The 24,775-nt window shown below is 40.8% G+C and overlaps 1 protein-coding gene across 4 annotated transcripts in view; it reads right to left on the reverse strand.

Moving 5' to 3' along the window:
- FAM13C (family with sequence similarity 13 member C) overlaps positions 1-24,775 on the reverse strand; it is a 125,256-nt gene that overhangs the window by 56,022 nt on the left and 44,459 nt on the right. For all 4 annotated transcript variants that reach the window (XM_006775807.1, XM_006775809.2, XM_006775808.2 and 1 more), the window contains one exon: positions 18,692-18,810. In XM_006775807.1, coding sequence (XP_006775870.1) covers positions 18,692-18,810 — 119 coding nt within the window. The remainder of the gene's footprint in view (positions 1-18,691; positions 18,811-24,775) is intronic.

Consider the following 24,775-nt stretch of genomic DNA (forward strand, 5'->3'; position numbering starts at 1 on the left):
GATATTAACATCTCTAAGCCTCATTTTCCTCATCTGTAAATTGAAGATAATAATAACTATTACTCATGGGGCAATTCATCGTGGGAAGGACAGTTCATGAATAATGTTTGTTACTACTGTTATCTACATTAAAGTAACACGTGCATTCTACAATCATATGTAAAATACCATAATAATGGTAAGTATACATTTTATTAGTAACAGTAATGAAAGCCTATGAATGAATACGCTGAAAGAGATAAAAGCTGGGACATCCTTCCTCAGAACCCCTAACCAGGTTTCTGAAAGTGGCCAGTTATGGGACAGAAGAAAGAAGAGCCATGAATAAAATGGACACATCACTAAGGAGGTAAAAAACTAAACAGGATGGCACTCTAAGTGCTGAAGAGAAAGAAGTTACGGGAAAGAAGAGTGTCAAGAAGAGCCGAACAATTCACTAGCCCTCACCATGCCAGGCTGGGACTGCCAGGCAGTTTACCTATCTTATTTTGTTTCATTCTCATGGTAACTATATGAGATTAGGCTTATAATACCCCTAACTCTGTGCCAGGTACCACTGAAGGTGTTGGGAATAAAACAGCGAATAAAAAAAAGTTTCTGCCCTCATGGAATGTATATTCTTATAGAAGGAGAAAGAACCCCCAAAAAATAAACCAGTGATCTTTGGTGCACCAGATGCTAATATGGAGAAAAATAAGGAAAGACAAGTAGAATAGCATGCACAGAAGGACTGCCCAAGCTCACACTGCTAGAAAATCTCCGTGTAGAAATAAGAGTATGGACTGCAAAAGACAAAGGTCATGGCAGAAGAGGAAACAAACAAAAGCTTCTCACTGAAGAAGTTCAGCAACGACAAGCGAACTGAAACAGTAGCTAGGTATCTCAAATTCCTTTCTTTTAAGATCTTTAAAGATACTGCCTGGGCCATTTACAATCCTGGCTAGAAGCTGGCCTCAACTCAGAACTGGATCACAGTGTTTCAACTCCCTCCAATTCTCGTTCCTCCCTTTGCCCAAAACAACAACGAAAATAGATCAAATACATCTCTATCAAATGCATGCTTCTGGAGAGGGCAATGGTGAGTAGGGCAGTCAGAGGTCTCTGCCAACTTCAATACATCCCTGCACCCAGCCCAAAGTCCGGCAATGGGAAATGCAGCGTGGACTCCTCAGAGCCTGATTATGGCACTCAGTACTGATCAGAATGCAATGCCTTCAAACAACTCCACCATCACCAACATTATTGTTACCACCACCATGATCACCCCACCATCACTATCCCCATCACCACCCCACTGCTGTCCCACTGTGCCACCACATCACTGCTGCCCGCACCATGATGTAATTCAAAATAAAAGCACTTCTCAGCAGAGAAACACAAAACTGAATTGTTTGCTGATATTGAAAGAGCTTCTTGCTGGATTCTGTGACTGAAAAATTATGGCTAGCTGACTGAGGTGCAACTTTTCTAAAAACCTTCGGTGTTCCCACATTGCTAGAGCCCTAAAGCATGTGCTGAGCCAGCCTGCAGGGTCAGCCTGCAGTGGCCTTCCCCCAGGAGGTGGACTGGAATTCAAAATAGCACAACGCACAAAGCATGGAAACATTTTTCTTGGCCTAAGAATAATGTCAAACCACAGATGTGATAATTTGTGAAGAAGCAGTATTCAGCATAGGATTTGTGATTTATAGCAACATTTCAACTATCCATAGTTAAGTCGGCAGATGAGAGTGTTCCCTAAGTCGGTGAAAGGCTTCCCCAACTGCTCGTGGAAGACATCTGAGTTATCTAACACTTTCCTCTCCCTCAAACCCAAGAGTTTTTTTTATTACCAAGTCTTTTAGTTTCTTATTCCAAATAACCTTTGCATATGTCCTCTCCCCACCACCTTAGGCCAAGTCACCATCATCTATCCTCTGGACTGCCTCCCTGTGTCTCCCTAGAGATAATCTTCTCTACCCTCCCCACATCACCCCATACAACAACCATGCCACTACCTTTCTGTACTGCACTTACAATAAAGACTAAAATTCTTAAAGTAAATTATGACATCCTGAAGGTTTAGCATTTGTTCACATCTTCAAACTCAGTTCCCATCAGTCTCCCTCTGTGTGCTCCCGCTACACTGCATTCCTTCAGTTCTGTGGACACACCGTGCCCCTTTCCACCTCAGGCCTTTGTATATGCTCTTCCTGTGCCCTCAATGCTCTCCCCTCTCTACTTTCCCTTCTAATGACCCCGTTCATCCCTTAGATACCTAACAGCCAACCAGGTTTTCCTTTTATATGTCTTACTGCATTCTGATTCTCTACATCTGCTGCGTGCCATGTCTTAGTCTCCAAATATGTATTTGTATAATCATTTGATTTGCCTCTTTCTCATGAGTCCTGCTTAACATTTATTCTAAGGCTAATCCTTGTATCTGGCACATAGTAGGAACTCACTTGTGGGCAGCTACCAATTCTGATATATGCCTGAATATGTACAATGATCATGATAAAACTCATGCTCCCTCCTCCAAGTGTAGCATGCCAACAGGACTGACAGGAGGGAAGGCTCTCATTCCTACAAGGAGATGCATTTCTTCCACAAGGAGGCCTGCTGAGGATTACCAAGTGTCTTTCCAACCCACACTTAGAAAACCTGGGCAGAAAGAGTAAGAGGACAGTATACAACACACTTTTCAGCGTGCTTCATAGAGTCAGAACCTGAAAGCCAGACAGCACCTCCCGTGAGCCACATTATAAGAGTTCTAGATTATCTACTATCGTAAATTGAGCCTCTATATTAGAAAGTCTGCATTAGAAAGCAACACAGGAAACACTAATGTATACCCGGATGACTGTCAGGAGGCTGTATGACTATGGTTTCCTGAAACACTTTTGAAAACAAAAGGTATATCCCAAGAGGACAACCATCTGAACAAAACATTCTTTATGAACAAACAATAGCTCTATATGCAGACACAGACAAGAGGCCAATTAATTCCAGTAATATTATTAGTAACAATAACAATCCTCAATGCCAGTAAATATAAAGTTTCTTTCTCTAGGGAGTTTAAGCTGTATTAAAGGCATTCTCTTACTGGTTTTCCCCCAAATTTCTATGCTAAAGGAATGAGATTAAATATTAGGCAGCCAACTTCAAAAATAAAGAAACCAAGGCACAGAGTTTAAAATAACTTTCAAAGACACCACTAGCAGAAAACAGAACTAGAAGTCAAATGTTCACGAACTGACTTTCCAACCCAATGCATATACTTGTACAGGTCAATGAAGTCCCTTAGAGGGGACTTGGGTGTCATGGCCAGAGGCAGAACATTGATCCTTAATACAAGCCCTCCCAGTAGCTAGAGCCCAAGCCCCACCCTCACCTCCCACCTTATACTTCTCTGAAGATTAGAATCAACCTGTTTTATTAAAAACAGATTCCTAGGCCCCACACTCACTGAAACAGTTTCCAGAGGAGTAGTCTGGTAACATATATTTAACAAGCGTCCCAGGAGATTCCTAATTGGGAAATATTAGCCCAAAGGTCTAGGTCACTGATGGCGAACCTATGATACGCGTGTCAGAGGTGACACGCGAACTCATTTTTTTGGTTGATTTTTCTTTGTTAAATGGCATTTAAATATATAAAATAAATATCAGAAATATAAGTCTTTGTTTTACTATGGTTGCAAATATCAAACAATTTCTATAGGTGACACGGCACCAGAGTTAAGTTAGGGTTTTTCAAAATGCTGACACGCCGAGCTCAAAAGGTTCGCCATGACTGGTCTAGGTGCAACAACCTGGGAAGGGACCAATGGCTAAAAAACACAGGTGAGGGACTTCTGTGAGGACAGAGTAACCTGGGTGTTTCTGGCCTGGCCTTTCAGGCGACACGTTTCAGAAGAGGAAAGTGCTGTGTCCTTGGGGACACTATGAGAAACTCCAAACATAAAGCAGCTCAGCTGCATTGAAATAAATACCTCTCCTCACCTTGGTGGGCTGGGAACGGAGCCCAGAAACAGCCAGAACCACTCCAATGCCCAGAGAATGGGGGAGCTAGCGCGTCAGACAACGAGGCCAGCCTCAGAATCGCAGAGGGAAGGAGGAGGAGGAAACATATGTACAGCTCAAAATACCCCGTGAACCAGGAAGGAAGAGTTTGGGAAGGGAGGTTGAGGACAGGGAATTCAGTGGGAGCTGAGATCCTAATAATACTTTTTGATCAATAATAATGATAGCAGCACCTGGCCTGCTGAGCAGGAAATAAAAGCACTTTGCTCATATCATCTCATTTACTGCATTCATTTAATAAGTGATTATTAGACACCTGCTCCTTGTGCCAGGCAGGGCTGAGCCCAGGAGGCCCAGTGGTTGTAGCAGGTGCTGGAGCTCTGCGGACAATTCTGCTCACTCACATTATCCCTCTCAAGCACCTGCCAAGTCTCTTCACTTTCAACCTCAAGGATTTTGTGAGGCAGAGCTGGCTCCCTCACCTGGAAGTGTGGGAGAGCTACCTCCCCCAGGGGCAACAGAAGGAGGAATGTATGGATAAACACTGCAGCCCCCAATTTTCAGAGGGATACATCTGAGAACTTTCTACAAAGTTCCTGAGAGAGGCCTCAGAGCACTAATTCCAGCCACCGGGAGTGTTCAGTTACACACCTGCTGTCAGCTCTTCCTCCTCCTGTGTTCCTGCTTCCTGGGGTCACCTCCCTGTACCCAAGGCCTCCTATGAGGCTCTATTGTCTGTAAGAAAGTGAGCAATGTAACTAAGTAGACATAATCCCTGTCTCTCCGGAGTTTACAGTCAGGGACAGAGAAAAAAATAACACACAAATGAAGAATTAGTTCAGGTGCAGTTGCAGCGATAACACAAATGAAGAATTGGTTCAGGTGCAGACACAGTGAAGGGTATAAGGGTTCACAAGTAATTGGGGTGGGGTGGCTAACTTGAATGACATGAATATTTGATGAATATTAAAGACTTATGGCACTGGGCACTGTGATATTACATCTGACACTCGGCCTCCCAACACTAACTTTTAAAGTCATAAATCAGGATAGCTCAACAAACAAGAGAACTTTAAAAAAGCACAGAGGATTTGGGTAGGCATTAATATTAAGCCTAAATGCTATGTGTTCCTCGTAAAAGTATTCCTTCTTTCCCAAAAGGGAAAAGTCATGAGTCATCTATCTTCACCTGTCACATTCCTGCCTCCTTCATTGCCACCATCTCCTCCCACAAGGGGGATGCTTTCGCCTGCAAGATGTCTCCCCAGAACACACGATACTTAGAGTGGTCTTTTAAATATGTAATCTGAGCATGCCATTCCCATTAAAACCTCCAATGGCTTCTCTTTGAACTTAAAATCCGAAATCCACACCCTGGCTACCAGGCCCTGTGCAGCCCGGCCACTGCCGACCTTTCTGACACACATTCTCTCCGCAGTGCAGTATATTCCAGCCTGACAGACCTTGGTCTGTGTCCTGAACAAGTGGCACCTCTGTGCCTGCTATTCCCAGAGTACATATGTTAGAATTCCCATTATTATTTATTTAGAAGCATACAACAAGTGCTATACATGCTTCAACACAAAGCTGTTCTTACCAATATGGTCTTGGCACAAGATCAATAAAACCTGGGTCAGTGTCTATCTGAGGGGCAAGGGAGGATTAATGATCAGAGAGGCAAATCCACAGAATAAAACACTCAAACAAAGAAGAGTTATCTAGGACAGAAATTCTGATTTTAAGCATCATCTGACCCTATAAAAGTCACCTTTAATATTTGCTTTCTGATCCCAACTGATTCAAACCATAAAAGCCACAGGTACCACTGAAAATGCCTTGTTTCCTTCAGGTAACAAAAATTAAAAACAAATCCATTCTCTCTTAACACTCTCCCAATATTCCTGTTTACCTCAAATTGAGATAATAGTGCAAAAAAAAAAAACCAGAAAATAAAATTACATCATATGATTACAGAGATTTAACAAATATATTAGGGTTCCACAGTCTGAATAGTATACTATTTTTTTACTTATAATTATTTAATTTACAAATTTAATATGGGCTCAACGGGGGAAATTTTGGAAATCAAAAAGAATCTTTTTTAAATCATCCACTGTCATCCCACTTGAAAGTAACCACCAATAAAATGTTGATTTGTGTGTCTCCAGTATATGTTTCTATACACAATTATATAGTAAGCAAAAATAGAATCACACTCCAGCTGGTTGGAGCGTCATCTCATGCACCAAAAGGTTGTGGGTTCAATTCCTGGTCACGGTACATATAGGGACGGCCGATGGATGTATTCCCCTCCCCTCTCCTTCCCTCTCCTCCCCTCCCCTCTCCTCTCTTCCCCTCCCCTCCCCTCTCCCATTCTCTCCATCTCTCCTCTCCTCTCCTCTTCTTCTCTCCCCTTCCTCTCCCCCTAAAGTCAATAAAAATATCCTCAGGTGAGGATTATTTTTTTTTAATGGAATCACATAATACCATAATGTAACTACATTTTCCCCATGTATAGATCATGAACATGTACCTATGTTAATACTCTCCTAACACATAGTTTTAGTAATCATTCATGCAGACTGGCATTTCTCAAGGGGGGGACGGGGGGGTACACCCCCTAGAAATTTAGAAAATTTGGAGACTATATGATTGGCTCAGAGGCTGGGGGTGTCTACTAGAGGCATTTGGTGGACTAGAGCCAAAGCTGCCAGACCCCTAAGATATGTGTGGCAGTCCCACACAAGGAATTGCTCCATATCCCACATGACTTCCAAGTATCCTCTGGGAATGTTAGGACCAGAGGCACTTTAGCCTCAGCACAGTCTGAACCAGAAAACTATGAGGGCTGGTGGATGAAACAGAAATATCTAGAATACACAAGTAGAGAGGAAGGAATTGGAATGACTCATCTCAAAGGTTCCATTCTGAGCCACTATCCTATGGTTTCACCACATACAGAAATTCCAACACAATTTTCTACCTAGTTCTCTCAAAGTTATCAATTATCCATTATATTCCTATCTTCTTCCATTGTCAAATAACTGGAAAATTTCTATCCTAAGTTTTGTGTTGGTAAACATTTCAATTACAATGCCTAGACAGCTTTTCCCCTTAAGCACAAACCAAGAAAACTATTATGGATGTACTTAAAAATATTTTTAGACGATCAACATGGTGGCAGAGTAGGTGGAAGTTACACTCACCTGCTCCCAGGACTTAACTAGAGTTACAAGTAAATTATAGAACAATGAACATAAATTATCAAAAGAAGACTAGTTGAACAGAAGTCTTATAACAAGGATTTATAGAATAAGTAACATTGAGATTGGTAGGAAGGATACAGACATGAAATGGGCTGACCCCACATTGACATGCATCAGTTGAAAATCTGGAGGGATCTTAGTTGCAAAGGTTCCCTCTGAGGAGCAAGAGGCCTCAATTCTATGCCATCACCCCAGCCCACAGTATCAGTCAGGAAGAGGAGCCCATATAATCTGGCTGTAAAAACAGCTGAGATTTCATCCACCATGGACATGGGAGTCTGCTAGAAATACAGGCACCCTCTTTTTTCTCTCCCTACTTTTTATTTATTTATTTTTAACTCTAGAGAGAAAACAGCACTTTATATTTATTTATTTAGAGCAGGTAAGCCATTCTTTGTTTGTTTTTCTTCCACTGACTTCTCCCCGGCCACCCCACCCCCAGCACATGCCCACAACCCCCCCCACCTGCCCCGATCTGTGTCCATTGGTTATGCTCATATGCATGCATACAAGTCCTTTGGTTGATCTCTTACCCCCTCACCCCCGCCTTCCCTCATAGGTTGGACAGTCTGTTCAATGCTTCTATGGCTTCACTGGTAAATTTTACCAAACATTCCAAGAAGAACTAACCCTCATCCTTCTCAAACTACTCCAAAAAAGTCAGGAGGAAGGAAGACTCCCAAACTCATTTTAAGAGGCCAGAATTATCCTATTTCCAAATATCAGATAAAGACACCACAAAGGAAGAAAATTATAGGCCAATATCCCTGGTTAACATAGAGGCAAAAATCCTCAACAAAACACACATTAGCAAATCAAATTCAGCAATGCAAAAACATCATATACCATATCAAGTGGGATATATTCCTGGGATACATGGTTGGTACGATACCTGCAAATCAATTAATGTGACATACCATATACACAAAATGAAAAATAAAAATCATGTGATCATATCAATAGATGCAGAAAAAGCATTTGACAAATCCAGCACCCATTTATGAGAAAAACTCTCAGCAAAGTGGAAATAGAGGGAACATAGCTCAACATAATAAAAGCCATATATATGAAAAACCCACAGCTAACAACATACTCAACAAGGAAACACTAAAATCACTTACCTTAAGATCAGGAACAAAACAGGGGTGTCCACTTTCACCACACTTATTCAAAACTAGAGGCCCAGTGCATGAATTCATGCACCAGTGGGATCCCTCAGCCTGGCCTGAGGGATCAGGCTGAAACCCACTCTCTGACATCCCCCAAGGGGTCCTGGATTGCAAGAGGGTGCAGGTCAGGCCGAGGGACCCCACTGGTGCACAATCGGGTCGGGGAGGGATGCGGGAGGTTGTCCAGCCAGGGAGAGACCACCGGAGGGCTCCAGGGCATGTCTGGCCCTTCTCACTCAGTCCTGATCGGCCAGACTCCAGCAGCAAGCTAACCTACCGGTCAGAGCGTCTGCCCCTTGGTGGTCAGAGAATATCATAGTGACTGGTCGACCAGTCGACTATCTGCCCCTGACGGTCAGTGCATGTCATAGCGACTGGTTGACCGGTCAACTGTCTGCCCCCTGGTAGTCAGTGCACATCATAGCAAGTGGTTGAGTGGCCTTAGCATATTATTAGCATATTAACTAAGTTGGAGGTATCACGCTACTTGATATCAATTTATACTACAAGACTATAATACTCAAACATCATGGTACTGGCATAAAAACATACCTATAAATCAATGGAACAGGACAGAAATCCCAGAAATAAACCCACACCTAAATGGTCAATTAATATTTGACAAAGAGGCAAAAACATAAGAATGGTGTAAAGGCAGTCTATTCAATAAACGGTGCTGGGAAAATTGGAGATACAGGTAAAAAAAATTAGACCACATTCTTATGTTATATACAAAAATAAACTCGAAATTAATTAAAGACTTAAATATAAGACTCAAAACCATAAAACCCTAGAAGAAAACATGGACAGTAAAATCCCAGACATTTCTCTTAGCAATATTTTTTCTGATATATGTTCTCAGGCAAAGGAAACAAAAAAAATTTAAATGGGACTACATCAAACCAAAAAGTTTTTGCACAGCAAAAGAAACCATCAACAAAAACAACAAAAAACAACCTACAGAATATGAAAAGACATTCACCAATCATACATTTGGTAAGGTGTAAATTTTCCAAATTTAAAAGAACTCATACAACTCAACACCAACAAAAACAAACCATCCAATTAAAAAGTTGGCAGGAGACCTGAATAGACCTTCTCCAAAGAGGACATAGAGATGGCCAATAGACATATGAAAAGATGCTCAACGTCACTAGTCATCAGAGAAATGCAAATTTAAAACACAAACATCACCTCACATCTGTTAGAATGGCTATCATCAAAAAACAAGAGGCCCGATGCACAAAATTCGTGCCAGGGGCTCGGCCCTCGCAGCTCTGGCTTCGCTCAGAAGGTTCTCTGAAAGATCATCCGGAAGGACTTCCAGAAGGTCATTCAGCTGTCCGGTCTAATTAGCATATTACATTTTTATTGTTATAAATGCCCAAATGACAAGTGTTGGCAAGTATGTGGAGAAAAGGGAACCCTTGTATACCACTGGTGGAAATCCAGATTGGTGCAGCCACGGTGGAAACCTCAAAAAATTAAAAATAGAACTGCCTTATGATCCAGCAATTCCACTTCTGGATTTATATCCAAAGAAACCAAAACACTAATTTGAAAGAATATATAAACTCCTATGCTCACTGAAGCGTTATTTACGACATCTAAAATATGGAAGCAACTCAGGTGCCCATCAATAGCCAAGTGGATAAAAAAGTGGTGGTATATACTATATACAATGGAATATTACTCAGCCATAAAAAAGAATGAAATCTTACCAATTTTAACAACATGGACCTAGGAGGTATTATGCCAAGTGAAATAATTCAGTAAGAGAAAAACAAATACCATATGATTTCACTATATATGGAAAATAAAGAACAAAATAAATGAACAAACAAAACTGAAACATACTCATAGATACAGAAAACAGACGGATGGTTGCCAGAGGGGAGAGGGGTTAGGGAACTGGTTGAAAAAGGTGAAGTGATTAAGAAGCACAACTTGGTATTTACAAAAGTCATGGGGATGTAAAGTACAGCATAGATAGACAATATAGTTAATAATATTGTAATAACTATGAATGGTGCCAAATGGATTCTGGAAATATAGGGGAAATACGATGTAAAGTATATGACTGTCTAACCACTATGCTGTATACCTGAAACTAATACAAAATATTTAAAAAATAAAAATATCACTATTTCAAAAAATATATTTTAAATGATTCTTACTACAGTATCCAGAAATATAAATCCAAGAAGTAACCAAAGTACCCAATAATTTGGAATTAGTTAAATAAATCACGTTATAGTCACAGAATGGAATATTTCACAGCCATCAATATTTGATACTATTTCAGAATATGGCAAAACTCAATAATTATATGAAATAAAAAAGTTATGCAGAAATGTGTTTAAATCTAGCACTAAAGATAAAAGAAAGAAGAGAGAGGAAGGGTTGGAGCTGTGTCACTATATATGATGTATGTGTGTGTGTGTGCGTGTGTAGTATTTAACATAAGTCTTGGAAAGGAACAGCCTGTTGACGAATACTATGACAGAAGCACTGGAGTAGTCACTGCCTCCTTGGGAAGCTGAAGAGTAGGTTGAAGGAACAACTTCATTCCCATGTTTTCAGGAACACTGACAATTTAACTAGCTGGTTAAAATTCTAAATTAGATTTTAAGTGTATACACATTCTATCAGATGTTTATACACATTCTATCTCCTATCATTATTACTGAAATTTCTCTCTTAAATCTATTCCAAATTAGGCCAAGAAGCTTTCCAAGATGTTGAGAAATCAAGAACAAAGTTTTTTGTTCAATCTTCTAGAAATATTTTTTCCATAACATGGCTATCATGACACTAAAGCTTGTAAAACATGTTTCCTGTAGAAAATTATATGTTGTGCCATTTGTTGAGTATATAAGGATAGACAAGACTTCCCCATCTAGTGGGAGGGAGGACGAATAAACAGATGAATATGATAACAATGTGGTGAATGTAGTGAGAAGGAGCTGTTTAGGGAAGTGTCAATATCCAGCATTGGGCTTGGAAAGAGGAGACAAAGGGGGCTTTAAAAAAAAAAAAAAAAGAATTTGTTGCCCAGCAGATCTGGCTCAGTGATTCAGCACTGACCTCTGCACCAGGAGGTCAAGGCTTGGTTTCCGGTCAAGACACAAGCCTGGGTTGCAGGCCAATCCCCGGTGTGGGGAGTGCAGGAGGCAGCTGATCAGTGATTCCCATCATCGATATTTTCTCATCATTGATAATTCTCTCTCTCTCTCTCTCTCTCCCTCTCCCTTCCTCTCTGAAATCAATAAAAATATATTTAAAAAATATTTTATGTTCGAGTATTTGTATGGCAAGTCAATTCACCTTAGCCATAAATGAATTTACCAGCCTTGTGATAATTAACCCACTTGTCTATTATTCAGCTCAGAATGCATTCTGGCCCAGCTTTATGCTCTGGAATCTGCTTGAAATAAATAGTGCTTCTAACAGATTCAATGCATCAGGAAGCCCCTTTCAGACACAATTCTTTTTCATGCCCACATTAAAACAATTAACATAAAAATGTACACTACAGTGGGAACAGTGGTTATATCTGGATGATAAGATTATAAGAAATTTTTATGTCCTTGGAGTTTTCTGTATTTTCCAATGTAACCATGTTTAATTTATTTTTATTATTGTTTTTTTAAATGAGAGAATGTCTGAGTTTCCCTTTTATCTGTATGCTTAATCACTGTCCAATGAAAGTACTAAAAATTTATCAAGTGACCAAGGTCAGACTCCAAAAATAAAAAGAGGGTTTCATTCCCAGAATAACCAAGTGTGGGCTATTTTCCCATCACAGTTTAAAGATTTGGTGTGGGATTCTTTGTGCTCTACATCAGGAAGGGGGAAACATTTTTATATGTGACTGCAAGAGCTTGTATAATTAAGCTAAAGTCTTTCCATGTCTAATCCTTTAAACATCTAGAATGTTGAGCATTTCCAGTGTAAGGGCCAGACAGGGCCTTAGAAATCATCTGGCCCAAACTCCTGTTAGAGGAGGGGACTTGGGTATTTAAGTGAAGTGACCTAGGACATCTGATAGACATAAGATAAGACCCTGCACTTCTTGATCTGAATGTTCTTTCCATTCGCCAGACTGTTTCTGCACCCTTGGAGGTGAAAACAGGATAGGGGGTGAAGTGCAGCTTCCCTATATGGCTCTCTTCCTATGTAGTATACACAAAGCAAGCTATTTTAGGATCCACTCATTACATAGCTGCACATCAGGGAGTCTTAAAACATTGTCAAGACAAGCTATTTTGTTATCTCTACCTCATCCCCTGCTCTTCCCCTCCTCCAGTCTTCCCTCCCCCACTCTCACAAATGAGAAAGATCATGCTGGCAACAGGCAGAGCTCCTGCTCTGGTTCAGTCCAAGAAGGCAGACCTTGTTTTCTGTGTTATTAAAAATCTCTGGGTATGCAGGTTCGATTCCGGTCAAGGGCATGTACCTGGGTTGCAGGCACATCCCCAGTAGGAGATGTGCAGGAGGCAGCTGATCGATGTTTCTCTCTCATCGATGTTTCTAACTCTCTATCTCTCTCCCTTCCTCTCTGTAAAAAATTAATAAAAATATTTTTAAAAAAATCTCTGGGTACTCAATATATTCCTCATTATTTCTCTTTTTAGCAGAACTCATTAAGACTCTGCTTATTTCTATGAAAAACATTTAAATAAGAAACAATTAGCTATTTAAACACATACAAGTCATCTATCTCAAAAACAAAAGATGAAAGGATTTATCCCCCATGGAAAAGTTGCTGCCAACAAAACTTCCTCTTTCCATAGAGCAACAAAGCTTTTCCTTTCATCTGGAATGTCACAAAAATAGTCAAAGCCATCAAAGGCCATTTTCCTTAAGGATACCCCCCTCTTCAACCCCTGATAACTGGGGACTTTGAGATGAAGAGGCCAATGAACTTCAATTTGCAATGTAACCACCACCTTAATTAGTAGTAACAACGCTATAGAATACTCCTATTCAACGCTATAGAATACAGAGGAGGTTTTAACAATATTAAAGGTTTAATGCTGTCATAAATTTTAATGCAATATTTTAAACACAAGTGAGTTAATCACTCTCAAATGTAAATTTACTTTGCTGGGTAAGAAGTCCCTGACTTCATTAGTTTTCTCCTATACTCATAAATTTCCTTTGTCATATCTGAGGGTTCACAGTATTGGCACTGGCTTTAGCTATAAAAATCAATCAAACTGCTACATATTCATTAAGTGACTGCTCTAAACAGAGTGATGGTGCTTATCTTGGTTCTATTACAAAGGGAGTGAGCGCTTCAGCAAATGACAGCCACAATGGGTGTCAAAGTAGAAAATGAGAAGGTTGTATTAAATGATTACTAAGGTTTCACTCTTGTTCTAACTAAATGCCATGCTATAATTTTACATGTTTTGAGAAGCTCCAGGTACTGAGGAGCATGCCAGAGGAGTGTAATATGCAGCCTCTCCACTCAGATGCCCTGAAAATCCAAGTTGAAATATACATGCACCATCTTGGGAAAGGAGGCAGTAAGATAGTATCAGCCATCACCTTATTGGGGTTTAGCTCCAATCAGCTGGAGTCCCCAGGATGAGCAGGTGTTGGGAAGAAACGGATTGAAGTAGGCCTTATAAATCAAATACCTGTAGTTGTTCAGGCAAAGAGCATAAAGAAATGGGGAGATATGGGTGGAAATGGTGCAGAGTGCAGCTTCTCAGCTTCAGCTAATAGTTGCTTTGTAGGAATGGAGGCTCTGGGTCATCCCATCTTCAGATTTTTAAAAGAATGCCAAAGATCTGTAAAACCCGATTATAAAATACTTTACAAGCCAAATATGTTTCCACCCTAGATATACCGACAGGACACCAAATTTGAGACCTCTGAGATGGGGCACTGTACTGCCAAGGAAGGTAACATAGGGATGAGAAGGGAATGGCACGTAGGAGGGATGAAAAGTAAGAGGACAGAGGGGGCCACATTGACATATGAGGTTGGCTGTTGGAATTCAGAATAGGAAGCAGACTTGGAGGAGGAGGAACAGACAGTCATTCCAAACCTTTTGGGGATCATGAATACCACAGGAGATTCTGATAAATACTTAAAGAGTTTTTCTCTGAAAAAAGTAAAACAGTAGGTAGAATAATGGTCCCCCAAAGTTTTCCATGTCCTCATCCCTTGCCTTCTTCCTACATTACCTTACATGACAAAAGTTTTAGAGCTCTGGCCAGTTTGCTAAGTGGTTACAGACCCCTGCAGACTGAAGGGTCTAAGGTTCGATGTCTAGTCAAGGGCACGTACCTCGGTTGCAAGTTTCCCAGCCCCGGAGGGGCATGTGCGTGAAGGCATGTTTCTCTCTCTCTGCCCCCCACCCCCACCCCCGCCATTCTCTCTAGAAATCATTAGGGGGGAAAATATCCTCAGGTAAGGACTTTTTAAAAATTAGTTTTACAGATATGGTTAAGTAAGCACCTTGAGTTGGGGAGATTACCATGGATTATCTGAGTCGGCCCAATCACATGAGTCATCAAAATCAGAAAATCCTTCCCAGGCATACTCAGAGAGATACTATGTTGCTAGCTTTAAAAATGGAGAAGAATCCATGAATCAAGAAATGTAGGCAGCCTTTAGAAACTGGAAAAGGCAAAGGAATGGTCTAATTCTCCCCTAGCACCTGCAGAAAAAATGCAGGCCTGCTGACCCCTTGAGTTTTCAGTCTAGTGAGACCCATGTTGGATGTCTATCCTATAAAACTGTAAGATTACACATGTGTGTTGTTTTAAGCCACAGGTTTGTGCTTATTTTGTTACAGTAGCTTCTAAAAACCAATACAGTACACACACTCTCTCAAACTTTTGCAAAAATATTCACAATCCTCCCTGAAGCTCATCCATAGACAAAGATAAAGGCTCCTTGTGCTAGAAAGAGCTTAAGATACAAAGGCTCTAAGAAGGTATGAAGCTATTTCTCCTTGGCAGGCATGGAAAGATCAATGCCCACAGCATAGTACAATCAGTTCCAAAATCTCACTTCTACAAGGATGGATTCATTCTCTCAAAACAATGCCTTCGAGTCTCACTTAAATGAGACATTCATCACTCCCCTGACTGCTCCTTGCTACAGAAAGATGTTTCTTCCCTTTCTCAAATTGTTTATTGCTAATAACATTCACTCCCCATCTTCAAGAAGATGGCGTTTTACACCTGCTGAGATTTAGCCGGGCTTCTTTCCTCACTCTGAGCCAGGCCTAAGTCTTATGTGTCCTGTTACAGTATCATGTTTCTATCAAGATCTTATTGGGCATGATATGTCTGAACCTGACCATAGGCTGACGTAAAACGGAAGACGAAGGTTATCAGGAATGTGAGCTACCTGACTCAAAGTTGTTTTTAGCCTCAGATCTCATTTCACCACTTCATCAAGTTTCACAATCCCTGTCATATTTTGAGATGTTTTTAAGTACCATTAGAATGTCCCCGGGTGATGCCGCCACAGTTGTGACAAATAACTGTAGCCTGAAGGTTACCAGCCCAGTTTAAATACTGAATCTACCAGTGGCCAGCAAACTCATTAGTCAACAGAACCAAATATCAACAGTACTTCTTCAAAATAGACTCGCCCAGGCCGAAAACCGACTTCTACGCATGGGCCAGGAAGTTTCAATCACACTACTAGCCCAACAGGGCTCCTGATCTGCAACTTGACCCCAGACCTTGGGATGCCAAACCTGGGGCACGGAATTCCTGGAATACAGCTAGACCCGGTGAAAGTACAGCATGGAAGCTAAAGAGGAAAAAACAGGCAAGAGCAACAAGGTCTTTAAGGTCTTGTGGACGTTTACTTAGGTATAGAGGAAGAGAGACCAGATCTGTCTTTGCAAGAAGGAGCCAATCTGTTGGGAAGACAAGCCAGACTTAATGAGGAAGGCTGCACGATAACCTTATATCTGGTTCCTTTCCCTGGCATGCGGCAGAGCTCTGTAACTTCCTAAATTTTATACAAAACTATTGTGTGTGTGCATCTCTTTTTCTGAAGGAAGGTGCCACACATCTTTGCGAATCTGAATAAAACTATAATTCCCTATCCCCAAAGTAAGAGTTACTTCCCTCTGTGTTTTCTTATCAGGGGCGTCCTAATTCAATACTCTTAGTCTTACTCATCATATGTGAATGATACCCATCACATAATCCTATTAAATATCTGACTTGCCCTCTGATAAGAGTGATAACAGTAATATCACTATTTACTTCCCTCACTGTATATGGAATATAAAGTGTGGGGTTTTTTTCATTAACTTTTTTTTAATATTTTATTTTTTACAGAGAGGAAGGAAAATGGATAGTTAGAAACATCGATGAGACAGAAACATCGATCTGCTGCCTCCTGCACACCTCCAACTGGGGATGTGCCCGAAACCAATGTACCTGCCCCTGATCGGAATCGAACCTGGGACCCTCCAGTCCACAGGCCCACGCTCTATCCACTGAGCCAAACCAGTTAGGGCTCATTAACTTTTTTTGTTGTTATTTATCCTCACCAGAGGATACATTTTCCTTTTATGTTTAAAGAGAGTGAAAGGGATTGGGGGGAAGAGGGGGAGAGCAGGAAAGAGGAAGAGGAGGAGGAGGAGGAGGAGGAGGAGGAAAAGGAGAAGGAGGAGGAGGAGGAGGAAGAGGAGAAGGAGGAGGAGGAAGAGGAGAGAAACATCGATTGGCTGTATGTGCCCCTCGCCATAACCAGGTCCAGGGATTGAACTTGCAACCCAGGTATGTGCCCTTGACCAGGAAATCAAACCTTCAATCCTTTGGTGAGCAGGCCAATGCTCTAAACACTTAGAAACACCAGCCAGGACTAAAGTAATTTTAAGTTTACTAAAAATCAAGAATCTTTGAGAAGGTTAATTGCTAATACTATTTTCCCCCATCAGCTTCTGTGGAATATCCACTCCAGAGGACTATCATAATTCTACACACAAATAAAAATTATTTAGTGAGGTTTTTTGCCTTTTATTATAATTTTTTTTTACTTTTTTTGAAATATGTATGTGAATATAGTTGGCCTTATTCAGGCTGAGAGAGGCAGTCACCAATCTGGTCGGGGGAGACAGGATTACTGCTTAAACTGGTCCTAGTCAGCCCAAAACAGCTCTATTGCAATAATGCCTTAAATAGGACAGAGAATGTCCTCGTCAGTGGAAAAATGACAAGGTTGAGTCTTACCTGGCCTGAGGTCAAGTAAGAATAAACAGACAAGAGATGGCGACTTGTGAAGAGGGTGATGAAAGGTGCCTGTGAATCCAACTGGATACTGGATCATCTTACTTTTGGGACCTCCTCTAACTCTTTGGGGTTCTATGATTCTAAATTTAGTATGCTGGATATTTAAAAGCACAATCACATTGCACAGTCTTCTCTGTTATTGTTGATTCATTTAGAGTCTGAAACCTTAGGAAAAAAATGTCTAAAGGTCATGCTCAGAAGCACAGAACTCCCTTTCCACTGAGTCAGGGCTATGATTACACCGTACACAAGATCCTACAAAGACAGCTGACACAACTAGCGGTTGAATTCTTTCTTCTGTTTATTTCCAGAAGAGACGTTCCATAGACAGCTGCAATGCCAGGCTCCCATCAGAATGTGGTGCCAACCTTGCTGCAGACAGCTTTCTACCCACATCCTTGCCCTCGACCCACGGCTGTCTCCAGCAGGTCTAGCAGAAGTACCGGTGCCTAAGGACACCACTCGGATCAGCACAGAAGCCACACCTGCTATGCCATAATTAGACATTTGTAGGTTCAAATTCTGGTTCATCTTTTTTCACTTGTGCAACATCAGGCCAATACCTTAATTTGTCAGCCTCAGGCTCCTCCTCCGTGAAATGGGGCTATGAGTTAAGTGGTGAAGACTATATGATGTAACATGTGGAAAGCAATTGGCTTGCCATCTATATTGTCATCTCTATCATTATCACAGAGGAAAACCTAATCATTGTTTCTCTCCAAGGGCAGGACTAGCTCCACTCCTCTCTGAGCCTTAAGGCTGGTAATCTTCAAACTGAAGACAGAGAAAGTAGGTTATTTACATTTCTCTTAAACTCAGAATGAGTAATAGCCCTAGGCCCCCTAAGCAGCTTTTACAGACCGTAAGAAATTGCCAACAAAAGTCAGGAAACCTACGTTCTACTGTGGGGGGTGGAAGCATACAGGAAGGAACCCCAGGCACAGGGGAACCTCTGACACCAAAGGGCCCACCTTGGTTGAAGCCACACCGTTTCTTGGCCCCTGAATGTGTGGTTTTGTGGACTCTCATGAGCTGGAGTTCCTGCTCTCCCCCGACACTCCAACGGGCTGGAGGCTGCATGCTCTGTCTCCTGTAAGAAGAAACAGCAGAAGTAGATGAGCTTTCAGGAGCCATCCATTTCACAGCATTCCTAGGCTGGCATAGGTCTCTGGGCAGCAGAGCAGCAATACACAACAAACGCCACCAAATTATAGTGGGAGCAGGGGGTTAGTGAGTGACCTCAAATTTAAAAAGCCTCTTTCTATCAGTAAGTTGCTACAAGATAACAGAAGAAAAATGTAATAAAATAGCCTCATTTCAAAAGATATAGTCATACCACATTAAAATGACATTATAAAAGTATATTTAATCAATAAGTCTGAAAATATAATTTCTAAAATAGTATTTACAGGATAGGATCATTTTTGCAAAAACAAAACATATGTATGAATGTTCACACACACACACACACACACACACTATTGCCATTAGCTACACTGCATCCAAAGGAATTGCTACATTGGTCATCCTATTATGCAATCTACTAATTAATTTAGGAAAGAAACCATAATGCTAAATCCTCTAGAGAATATCATAAAGACACCCAAACTAATATGAATCTGGATTCAACATAAGGATACACAAACCAAAAAAGAAAAATTTATTTATGTTCAGCACGTGAACCACTATAGTCTTTGAGCCATGTCAAACCTCTAACAAATTTCCCTTAGGATAAAGTAGCCTCTCTTTACCTAATAAATGAAATAACAACGCCAAAATCAGTGAGAAATTCAGAGTCTGATGGCTATGATCTTGCAGTCAAAATATTCAAGTGACACCATGAATCTGGGTCTGACAGTGCAATATACTGTGTGGCCCTACAGACCAGTGGTTCTCAACCTTCCTAATGCCGTGACCCTTTAATACAGTTCCTCATGTTGTGATGACCCCCAACCATAAAATTATTTTCATTGCTACTTCATATCTGTAATTTTGCTACTGTAAACAATATGTAATTATATATGTGTTTTCCGATGGTCTTAGGTGACCCCCGTGAAAGGGTCGTTTGACCCCCAAAGGGGTCGCGACCCACAGGTTGAGAACCGCTGCTATAGACCAAGCTCTATTAGGGTTGTGGGCGAGTCAGTACTAGCGCCAGTATGTCAGGTATCTCAGAAGTCATTTTCTGAAATACTAGAATAATTTGGTGGAGCTATTTGCCAAATAGTCATCACAAGCTTCTAAAACAAAATTCTATTTGCCTTCCGATAAGAGGGCTAAATTGGGGTTGTGGGGAGCAGAGATGAGAAAGAGCAACGAGGTAGGCCTGCCAAGATCCTTTCTTTAATTCCATTTTTCTAAAGCCCTAACTTCAGGCAAGAGGACATTTCATATGAAAGGGTTCCATTAGTAGACATTAGCTCCCTAGACTTCGCGGCTGCTGTGAAAATTTCTATAGCTACTCAAATACTGGCCACATTGCCCCAAACAACAGTTTAAGTGAAATAAGTTCTGCTTGCTACTTGCTAAGTAGAACTCAGTTTCCTTGTTTGTAAAATGGGGCTGCTCCAAGCTCACAAGGTCGTTGAACAAGACCTTATTCAACCCCTTTCAGTGCCTGCCAACTGGAGGCATACAGTCGATAGGAGCTCTTAATGATAATATTCCTTTTATAAAAATCCCCTTGAAGCACAGTATTCTGCAACAGTGTTAAGAATGAGTTTAGCAAAAGCAAACCTATTTTTGTGGTGGAATGCTTATTTCAGGTTTCTATACAAATAATGATAATATTTTAAACATTATATTTAGAAGCCTCAATACATGAAGGCCTAAAGAAATAACCCTTTTAATATCTAAAATGTTTTAGGAAAATAAGTACCATTTTATTAAAACTTTATCTTTTAAGGGAAGAGTAGGTGTTTTGCTGTTTGCTTTTGTTTGTCTTTATTTTCAAGAACAATATTTTATCTAATCCATTGGTTCTCAACCTTCCTAATGCTGCGACCCTTTAATACAGTTCCTCATGCTGTGGTGACCCCCAATTTCGTTGTTACAAATTGAACATAATTAAAGCATAGTGATTAATCACAAAAACAATATGTAATTACGTATGTGTTTTCTGATGGTCTTAGGTGACCCCTGTGAAAGGGTCTCGACCCACAGGTTGAGAACCGCTGATCTAATCCTTTGAACTCACAAAGGGTTTAACTTAAAAGGGTAAGAGACCACAAACTCCTGGATTTCCCTGGATTTTACAATTTATTTTAGAGAAAGTGCTGCCTAATCTGCTCAAGGCTGAGATCTCAAAGCATTGCAGAAACAGAACATTTCTCTGGCATGGGTGGATAAGGAGTATTTTCGGACAGCTGACAAGCAAGTCCCTGATTCAAATGGAGGAAATAAATGGCATTGTCAGCAATGCTTCTTCTGCCCACCTAGAATTTAAAACTTAGACATGGTATGGAGAGGTGGGGAAGTAGTAGTAAGGAGTTTGGTATAAGTCATCCTGAATACCAATTAACAGAGTAGACCAAGCATGTCAAACTTGCGGGCCACATGTGGCTCACAACCAATATTTTTGCAGCCCAGCCAATATAACAGTATGTAAGAAACATTTTAATAAAAATTTCATAACTTTTTTATAATAGTTATACATAATTATTAATAAGGAACTACAACATTAACTAATGACTAATTACTAAAATCATATTGCATTCATTTCCCTTACGCGCCTTACATGCAGGAGCACCATTCCTCTCTACTAAGACCAGCAGTGAATATTTTAGCAGCCAACTGCCACGCCATTAGTCTTGGACTGACTTGTTTGGTGTGCACAGCAGGAAATATTTCGCTTTTAGAGAACAAGAAAAATAGGTTTATTTGTGTAACGCGTATTAATTTGTGCAGTTATTCAGTGTCTGGTAAGTTAACGTTCAAGAAAAAATATTAATCTTTATTAAAATTTTCTATTACTTTATGTTAACAATTACTCATTTATTTCAGTCCTTTGTATTCTATAGTGAATGACATATTCCTGCCCCCAAAGAACTTTTAAATTCTAGTGTTTTTCAAAGACTAAAGTGTAAGAGGAAAGACTCTATCAAAATAAATCTACATTTCTATGAAAATTGAAGCTTTTGGGGGGTTTTGTGGCCCAAATAAACTTAAACCTTGTTTATTTGGCCCATCTTAGCCTTTGAGTTTGACATGCTTAGAGTAGACCCTGATGCAAAATATAGGCTTAACTGTAATGCTGCCCATGCCATTGAAAAAAATATCAGGTCAACCCCCTAAGTGCTGACCTCCAAACCCCCCTGAGATCAGAGACCAAGTTCAGCCCATTTCAGAAAATGCCAAATGGTTTCACCCTTCCAAAGCCCCCATGAATTTGAAAGTTCTTTTGTTCATAAGAAAAAGAATAAATATTTTCAGTGTAGTCAATTATCTCTTCATGGATTAGTCCTATGTCAATTAATAGCCCCAGCAAAGCTCACCTGGGAGTCAGCCTTCAGATGATTCTACATTGGAAGCTACAAATCTTCCAGCTGAGGCTCCAGACAGCATGGAACAGAGACAAGACCTCCCTATTATCTCTAAGTCAGTGGTCAGCAAACTCATTAGTCAACAGAGCCAAATATCAACAGTACAACGATTGAAATTTCTTTTGAGAGCCAAATTTTTTAAACTTAAACTATATAGGTAGGTACATTGTTATTAACTTAATTAGGGTACTCCTGAGGCTTAGGAAGAGCCACACACAAGGGGCCAAAGAGCCGCATGTGGCTCGCGAGCCGCAGTTTGCCGACCACGGAAAGCTCAGCCCATGCACTGGACCTCTTCCGGCTTCAACAACCTTGGCCTCTAGCCTTCTCCTCCAAGCCCACAGAGGAAAGGAACTCCCAAGGCATGTCCCATCCGTGCCTCTCAGATTAGTTCCTTCACAGCACAGTGAGCAGCAGGACCAACCTCTCTCTTCCAGGCAAACACGTGTGCCATTGCCAATTACCCTGAAGGGGAATCAAGAAAATATTAATAAAAGTTCATATTCCCCCATTTTGTCATCAGTCACCTTGTGACAGTCCTATAAGAGCGGTGGCGGTGAAGGGGAAATGGCCATATCTAAACGCGTAGAATGAAAGTTAATGTGAAGAACGTGTTGGCAGACTCCTAACTACACAGTTGTCATGAAGCAAAACCCTTTTCCTGTAAAGCATAATGCGGGTGACAAAGCACCGAGGCGCTCCTGCTCGGGGAGTGATTAAATTTGGTCCCTGATGCCAGGCAGCATTAATCCCACAGCTTCGGTGGCAGAAAACACGTCATCAAACTGTCGGCGTGTCACTGAATTTTCCTGAAGTGCTTTTCCTCTCCATCTCGATGGAACATCTAAATCTTTTCTCTCCATGATAAACAAAAATGAATGGATGAAAAATGGCACACGCAGCTCAGAAATTCTAGAACATTAAAGCAGAGTGTTTGTCTTGAAATACTTAAGATACTTTTACTTAAAAAGAAACCACCTACGACATACCATGGATGTTAATAGTTAAGGGGGTTCTATAGTGAATGACATATTCCTGCCCCCAAAGAACTTTTAAATTCTAGTGTTTTTCAAAGACTAAAGTGTAAGAGGAAAGACTCTAACTTGCTTACTTCTGTGTTAATGCATCTAATGGGCAGGTCCAAGCTGACCAAGGGGAATGGGGAAAGGAGAAGCCAAAATCTTCTCCTCCAGACTGTCCTCCTGCGACTTGGCCAGGTGCAGTGTGATGGGCATCTGCTCCCAGCCATCCTCCTCTCCCTTTGACTCAGCTCCTCTCTGTCCCAAGTCCAGCCTCAGTGATTTGTTGCTTCTCTGCTGCATGCAGGGACAATCAAATTGACTAAGCTCCAAGATATTTCATGAGAAAGCTGTCCATAAAACAAATGTTATTTAGGTTATTTTCTGATTCATAAGAGGAGGCTAAGAAAGAAGCTGCCTATTATGTTGAGAGGCTCAAAACCTCAGCTGAGATAAGGACATATTAACTGCCCCTAAGCAGAAACTGTGAAATATATTTTGTCCTTGTTAGGATTTCAGTGAGTTCAGCTGACTCTTGTAGAACTTGAGAGAACCTAGTTCTGATCCAACAGCACAACCATTACTTTCAGGCCCTTACAGGTTCCCCATTTCGTACAAATGCAAGACCCAGAGAAAGAAACTGTTCCATCCTAATCCCAGTCTGTGCCCATCTTCTCTAGCTTGCCCAAGTCATAATGTTACCCTTGGGCCTCAAGGACAAATGCATCCTCTAAAACTTGCTTCCAAAATGTGGCCAACCAAAACATTAATTTTTTCATCTTCTCGCCTTGAGTTTTATCTGGGTCCATTCTATTCCAAAATTAATAAAATGTTTTCTTCAACTGCTGGCTTAAATTTTTAATTAAATGGTTTTGTAACTAATCACTCCACTGCTAATAACAATACCTTGTATTTATGAGAGCATGTTCTCCCCAAGAGCGCTAATTAGTACATGATTAATACTGCTGATATCTCCATAGTTTAGAAAATCATAGGTATTCAGCGCTTAGATCAAACAAGGAAAAGTTTTATAAATCTGTTCCTAGATCACCCTAGGAATACATAGGGTGTTTGTTAGAGACAAACGCTTTTCGCCTTAGGCCTGCATTTATCTGTAAAAGTAGCTTCAAGTCCTTTTGAAATTGGGAATTTTAAAGGCCTCTACTCCTGATTAAAAGAACTATTGGATTATCACATTCACTTAATAATTGGAAGAAAGGAGGACCAGGATGAGCTGATTTAAATTTTCCTTTAAAATTGTATGGCCCTAGCTGGTTTGGCTCAGTGGATAGAGCGTCAGCTGTGGACTGAAGGGTCCCAGGTTTGATTCTGGCCAAGGGCACATACCTGGGTTGCAGGCTCGATCCCCAGTGGGGTGGCGTGCAGGAGGCAGCCAATCAATGATTTCTTTCATCACTGATGTTTCTATCTCTCTTCCTATCCCTTCCTCTCTGAAATCAATACAAAAATTTTTTTTAAAATGTGTCTGATTATT

The sequence above is a fragment of the Myotis davidii genome, unplaced genomic scaffold (genome assembly GCF_000327345.1).
Source record: "Myotis davidii unplaced genomic scaffold, ASM32734v1 scaffold1187, whole genome shotgun sequence".
Classification (NCBI taxonomy): domain Eukaryota; kingdom Metazoa; phylum Chordata; class Mammalia; order Chiroptera; family Vespertilionidae; genus Myotis; species Myotis davidii.